Here is a 7,083-nt window from a genome sequence, read left to right on the forward strand (position 1 = left end):
GCAGTAGGCTGAGTTTCTGCTTCTCTGTAGTCTCGGATGTGCTTGATTCAGCCAGGTAGGCTTTGAAACATCGAAGCCAGTGTTGGAAGATTTCCTTCGCCTCTGCAGCCTGCGGGTCGAGTTCTAGTCGATCAGGTTTGAGGGCTGATTCCATAGTATTTTTCTAAGACTATTAAATTGATGTGACCATCAATTCACTCGGAACACGATTGGAAGTAAACTGTGGTTTTAATAGTCTTACAACCGAGCCTGCCTGCGACCAGAAGAACTGAGGGCAGGCTCACGGCTGCAGCACTTTATACTTCCGGTAGTGGGAGGGGCCATGGGCGGAGCCAAGGGTGGAGCCCTGTACACGCTCCTCATCTCCCCCTATGGGCAGAGCCGCGCAACGGCTCACAGAGCCCACAAGGACATAATACTATGCAATACAATAGTGTGAATTACAATACAGTATGAATTCACCACACAAACTGGGATCAAACAGGGCTGCGTCATTGCACCAATGCTCTTCTCTATCTTCCTTACCGCAATACTCCACCCCATCACCCTGAAACTCCCTGCTGGAATGGACCTAACCTACCGGACAAGCGGGAAACTGTTCAACCTCCGACGCCTGCAGGCCAGAACCAAGACCACCCCAACTTCTGTCATTGAGCTGCGGTACACAGGCGACGCTGGTGTTTGTGCATAGTCAGAAGCCTAACTAAAACCCATCGTTGATACATTTGAGGCATATAAGAGAATGGGCCTCAGACGAAACGTAAGGAAAACAAATGTTCGCTACCAGCTCGCTCCTGCCACACAAAACAGTCCCCCAACCATCAAGATCCATGGTGTGCCCTTGGATAATGTGGATCATTCCCCATACCTTGGGAGCCTCAGGCACAAGCAGACATCGACGATGGAATCCAGCCCTGACTACAATGCGCCAGTGCAGTCTTAGGACGCCTGAGGAACAGTGTTTGAATAGAGACCTCAAACCCAGCACCAAGCTCACAGTCTACAGAGCAGCCGTGGTCCCCACCCTCCTGTCTGCATCAGAAACATGGACAATGTACGGCAGACACCTCAAATCCCTGGAGAGATATCGCAAAATCCTGAAAATCCATGAGCAGGATAGGTGTACCAACATGAGCATCCTCTCCCAGGCCAATATCCCCAGGAACCAGGCACTAGTCACCCTCGGCTACCTGGGGGTGAGGGGGGGGGGGGGGGGGGGGTGAGGGCCACATTGTGCGCATGCCCAACACAATACTCTCGAAACAAGTACTCTACTTCGAGCTCCACAATGGGAGCGATCACTAGGAGGTCAGAGGAAATGCTACAAAGGTACCCTGAAAGCCTGCCTAAATAAATGCTACATCCCCATCGATACATGGGAATTGCTTGACTTAGAACACACAAAAGGGAGAAATAGCATTCAAAAAAGCGCCAATCAACTCACACATCAGAGGGTGGAGCATGCGGAGGACATGTATAAACAGCACAAAGAGAGCTCAAAGTCCAGAGTGTCCCACCCACCCACCTCATGAAACACTACCTACCAAACCTGTGGCAGAGTCTGCAGATCCAGGGTTGGACTATTCAGTCATCGCAGAACCCACCTCCCTGGGGTGGAAGCAAGTCATCCTTGATCTGCCCAAGAAGAATAGTGGAGCTGTCTTGATGGGCCGAATGGCCTACTTCTTCGACTACATCTTAAGATCTTAGGATTGAGGTGCTAATTTGTTAGTTTTTAAGCCATTTCCCTACGCACTTCGTTGGAAACTCTTTGATTCCTATTCTTGTTGTGAACAGAGATATATAAAATAGAGGCTCAGCAATATGTTTTAAAACAGGCAGGAAATGCGAGCAGTAAGAATAAGCTGCCTTGTTTTTAGCCAAAATGAAGAGATTAATAATGTTGAAATAGGTAGAAGCCATTGTTAAGTAAAGTGAAGAATTACATAGCATGCCCTTTGCATGTGCCAATGTGTACTTCTCCATCTCTGTCATAATGGACCTTACTGAGGCTAGGTTCCACTTTATTTTACACGTGGTAAGTGGACACAATTGGAACAAATCTCACTGACTGCAACTCAAATTTAATTCCCCCTGCTAAAAAAGAATACTAAACTGTATAAACCCTGTTTCAGTCAGCAGGCCATATTTCATAGTCAGCCAACATTGAATTGGACCAAAGTGTACTCTGAAGCAAAATACTGCTGATCTGAAATGAAAACAGAAAATGATGGAATCACACTCAGAAAGTCAGACAGGGAGAGAAGCAAAGTTAATATTTCAGGTTGTTGGTCTCTCATTTGTGTTGGTCTCATCAGCTCTATTCTTGAGGTTTATTCCTAAGATTCGAAGTTTATTGCGAGGTTCAGGTTTATTCATATGATTTAATGGTTTTCTTTTATTTAGCAGCAACAACTGCCTTCCAACCTGCAGGTCTTTATTTTCTGCCCCATGAAAGTTGATTCCTGATTCATTATCCTGTCTGGGGATTGGCTAGAAGAGTTGCCAAGAAACCTATTACTGTAACATGTCCCTTTGAAAACCTTCATATGGAGCTCAATAGAATGGGTCATTCCGACACTCTAAGTTGCGAAAGTTTACTAGGAGCATCTATGATAAGGATTCCTTTATACCTCCACTCATTTTAGTTGTAAGTTACGTTAACAGTGGTGAGCACGCACTCTCTTATCTCTCAAAAGGTTCAAGTCTTCCTCCAGAGACTTGAGCACAAAATGATAGCTGAAACTTTAGAGCAATTCTGAGGGAGTGTTGCATGGAGAGAAGCATCACCTCACAGATCAGACATTAAACCAAGACTTACAATGAGCCTGGAATTCTGCACAATACACCCACCACACCCCCAACCCAATCACATACCCTGCCCCCTCTGTAATTATCACACCTATATCACAGATATAGCTGGTTTTAAATACCATCTCCATCACCCCTTCTATATTTTCTTGGGTGACTTAATTCTCTTCATGCTGTTCCTAGCAGCACAGAAATATTCCAGAGTGAATTCCAGCACAGGAGGCCATTTGGCCCATTGTGTCTGTGGTGGCTTTTCCCCACCACTCCCGGAATTCTGAACATTCTTCCATTTCAGATAATAATCCAATTTCCTCTTGAATGCCTCCATTGCACAGGGCTCCACCACATTCTCAGGCAGCGGATTCCAGATATCCAATATTAAGTTTAAAATTGGCTTGTTTTTGTTCGGCTAGGTACGGAGCCTGTTTCCAGATTCAGGAGGGTTGGTAACCAGAGCATTCAGATTTAAAATTGACAAAAAAAACTCTGGGGACAAGAAAGAATTTCTTTACTCAGCAAGTTGTTACGATCTGAATGCAATCCAGAGAAGGGTGATGCAATGCAAATTCAATTGGAATATTCAAACAGTGAGTGGATGTATACTTACAAAGGAAAGGAAACGCAGAGAAGATGGGTGGGGGGAGGGAGGGTATGACTAATTAGATAGCATTTTTGAAGAGCTATTACAAGCAAGGTGGATCCACTGGCCTTGTTCTGCTGTAGCATCATAGGAAAAAAACTTAGACAGCAGAACCACAATCTGATTTGCCATAGAAACTGAAAATGTCACACCTCGAGCAGTCAAACATTGCAAATTATTTTGCCCCCCAAATCCAAGGGGGGGAAATAAAAGCCCCCCCCAAAAACTTGCCCATCCCTTCACATTTTCTAATTCCAAGGAGTAACAGTAAAGCAGTAAAAAAGAGTAAAGCTTTGATGATGGGAATGTGATTGAGGTTTAGGGAGCGATCATTATTTCATTGAAAAGAAACGCAGAAAACACTGGACAAAACTTTGCGGACTTGCAACATCTGCGGCCGGGGAAACAGGTCACTCCTCTTTTCCATATCCATAGAAATCATGCAGTGCAGAAAGAGGCCATTTTGGCCAATCAAGTGCGCATTGACCGTCTGAAAGAGCACCCCACCTAGGCCCAGTTCCCCTGCCCTATCTCTGTAACTCCACCTAGCCCAGCACATCTTTGTACACTAAGGGGCAATTTTGGCCTGGTCAATCCACCTAACCTGCACGTCTTTGGACCGTGGGGTTGAAACTGGAACACCCCTTAGGAGAAAGTGCAAACGCCACACAGTCACCCAAGGCTGGAATCGAACCCTAGCGCTGCGGGTCACCAGTGCTAACCACCCGTGCATTTGTAACAATGTGATTTCTGAAGCGCAATGAGAACTGGAGGCGCTTTCACTCGTCTCCACTTCCATCTTGTACAAGCGAAGGTTGTACCCCCGCCCCCCCCCCCCCGTTCAATAATAAAACCGTCAGTTCCTCACTTTCATTCCGCACTTTTTTTTATTTTGTCAGAATTTTATTCCTTTTTAAAATACAGTCGCTTTGGGGGAAGAGAGTTTTTTTTTAATAAAAGTTTTTCAGAAGCACTTTCTGTGCACGATGTTCGCCCCGACCTCCTTGTACTCGGAAGCCAGGATCCACATCTGCTGGAAGGCGGAGAGGGAGGAGAGGATGGAGCCGCCCATCCACACCGAGTACTTGCGCTCGGCGGGGGCGCAGACTTTGACGGGGGTGCCGGTGGGCACCATCTTGGTCATCTCCTTCAGCATGCGCTCGTCCATGCCCGGGAAGAGGCTGGAGCCGCCGGCCAGGATGACATTGGCGTACAGGTCGCGGCGCAGGTCGATGTCACACTTCATGATGGTGTTGAAGCAGAGCTTGTCCACGCCCGGCGCCTCGATGCCGATGTTGGCGGGCAGGAAGAGGGTCTCGGGGCAGCGGAAGCGCTGGTTCTGGATCTTGATGACCTGGCCGTCGGGCAGCTTGTAGTCCTTCTCCACGTCGCACGGCTTCTTGCACATCTCGGCCTGCGGCTCGGCCGCCACGTAGCACAGCTTCTCCTTGATGTCGCGCACGATCTCCTTCTCGGCCGTGCTGACGAACGAGACGCCGCTCTCGGTCAGGATGCGCACCAGGTACTCGGTGAGGTCGCGGCCGCCCAGCTCCAGGCGCAGCACGGCGTGCGGCAGGCAGTAGCCCTCGTAGATGGGCACGGTGTGGGTGACGCCGTCGCCGCTGTCCAGCACGCAGCCGGTGGTGCGGCCCGAGGCGTACAGCGCCAGCACGGCCTGGATGGCCACGTACATGGCGGGCAGCTCGAAGGCCTCAAACAGGATCTGGCACATCTTCTCGCGGTTGGCCAGCGGGTTGAGCGGCGCCTCGGTCAGCAGCGCCGGCCGCTCGTTCGACTTGATCTTCAGGTCGTTGTCGTACACGTACCGCCAGATCTTGTCCATGTCGTCCCACGAGGTGACGATGCCGTGCTCCACCGGGTACTTGATGGTCAGCACCCCCCGCTTGGCCTGCGCCTCCTCGCCGATGTAGAAGTCCTTCTGGCCGGCCCCGATGATGAGCGCCTTCTGCCGGGGCTTGCCGATCACGTTGGTGAAGATGGAGCGGGGCTCCTTGTCCCCCGAGATGCCGGCCTTGACCAGGCCGGAGCCGTTGTCGATCACGATGGCGGGCTGGAAATCCATCATCTTGACAGGGGAGTGGCGGTGGTCAGGGGGGTGTTGGTCAGTGGGTTTGGTGGAGGTGGTCAGGGGGGTCTGGGTTGGTGGTGGTGGTCAGGGGGTGTTTGTCAGGGAGGTTGGTGGAAGGGTAGTAGGTGGTCAAGGGGTGATGGTCAGGGGGTGGTTGGTCAGGGAGGTTGGTGGAAGGGTAGTAGTGTTGGTGGCCAGGGGGTGATGGTCGGAGGGAGAGGGTTGCTGATGGTCAAGGGGGTGCTGATGGTCAGGGGGGAGGGGCTGTTGGTGGTCCGGTTTTGGTCGGGGGAGGGGATGTTGGGGGGTTTGGGTGCTAAAACAGACACTGGAAACACACACTCGACAAACTGCACCCGAAAGGTGGACTTGTTGGCAACGCCTCTCCAACGCCAATGAACCTGTCAGTGCTGCAGCCCGGATTTTAACATTTCCATCAGGTCCCCGCCACCCCACCCAGTCCCAATTGTGACAATTTGGAAGAATTGTGAGGAAATAATGATAGGTCAACAAGGTCGCGTCAGCTAGCAACCTCTGGACAAGCTAGCAACCTCTGGACAACTACTCTCCACCAGCGTCCCGCTGCTGTGAGCTCGTCCTCGGGTTCACGACAAGCCCCTTACTCAAAAACCAACCCGAACCCCCTCGAGAATTATTATTGTGTTTTTTTTTGTTTTGAATAACGATCCTCCGACGTTAAATTTATTAAAAACCCAAGAGAACTTCACAATGCTTCTTGCCCTCTGGGTTGCTGTCTAAAAATCCAGCACGTACATCAAGTTTAATCAATTGTTTCCTGTTAAATGAAATGTCTCGGGCGTTTTTTTTAACGAGGTAAGTATCAGACCGTTTCATCGCTTTATTCCATCACTGCACCATTAATGGACCGTGACGTTTCAACCTCTTTAATTAGAGCATTTTGGTCAGAAGAATTAAATGGTTTTCTGGTGTGTCCACCAGTTGTGTCTGTCTCCTGAAATCGTAGAATCATCATAGAATCCCAACAGTGCAGAAGCATTCAGCCCATCGAGTTCGCACCAGCCCTCCCAAATGTGTGGCTTCCCTGGATGACACATAGGAATCCCCAGTTATGAGCCAAGAGAGCCTACAGGGAGGTGGTGGCATAGTGGTATTGTCACTGGAATGGAGATCCAGGGTAATGATCTGGGTTCAAATCCTGCCAAGGCTAGATGGTGGAATTTAAACTCAATAAAATGAGCTCAATTAAAAGCCAGGAAACCATTGTCATTAAAAACTCACCTTTTTGGGGAAGGAAAACTGCCATCCTTACCTGGCCTACAGCAATGTGGTTCGAAATGGCTGAGCAAACCGCTTGTATTAAAGAAACACAAAAAGGGAATGAAATCAGGCACTGACCACGGCAAGTCAACCCTGCAAAGTCCTTGCTAACATCTGGCTGCTTGTGCCAAAGTTGGGAGGGTTGTCTCACAGACTAGTCAAGCGACAGCCTGACATAGTCATGCTCAGAATCATACCTTACAGATAATGTCCCAGACACCACTATCTCTTTGATAAAGGCGAA

At 49.3% G+C, this 7,083-nt stretch overlaps 1 protein-coding gene across 1 annotated transcript; it reads right to left on the bottom strand.

The window, feature by feature from the left end:
- Positions 1 to 4,319: 4,319 nt before the first annotated feature.
- On the bottom strand, positions 4,320 to 5,936 carry LOC119975987 (actin-85C-like). Its single transcript, XM_038815989.1, has one exon. The coding sequence runs from the start codon at positions 5,535 to 5,537 to the stop codon at positions 4,416 to 4,418; it is 1,122 nt and encodes a 373-aa protein (XP_038671917.1). The 5' UTR covers positions 5,538 to 5,936; the 3' UTR covers positions 4,320 to 4,415.
- Positions 5,937 to 7,083: the final 1,147 nt, after the last annotated feature.

The sequence above is a fragment of the Scyliorhinus canicula genome, chromosome 13 (genome assembly GCF_902713615.1).
Source record: "Scyliorhinus canicula chromosome 13, sScyCan1.1, whole genome shotgun sequence".
Classification (NCBI taxonomy): Eukaryota; Metazoa; Chordata; class Chondrichthyes; order Carcharhiniformes; family Scyliorhinidae; genus Scyliorhinus; species Scyliorhinus canicula.

What these genes read in the sequence shown, in the direction of transcription:
- LOC119975987 (XM_038815989.1), bottom strand. Translation starts at nt 5,537, where the DNA reads ATGATGGATTTCCAGCCCGCCATCGTGATCGACAACGGCTCCGGCCTG.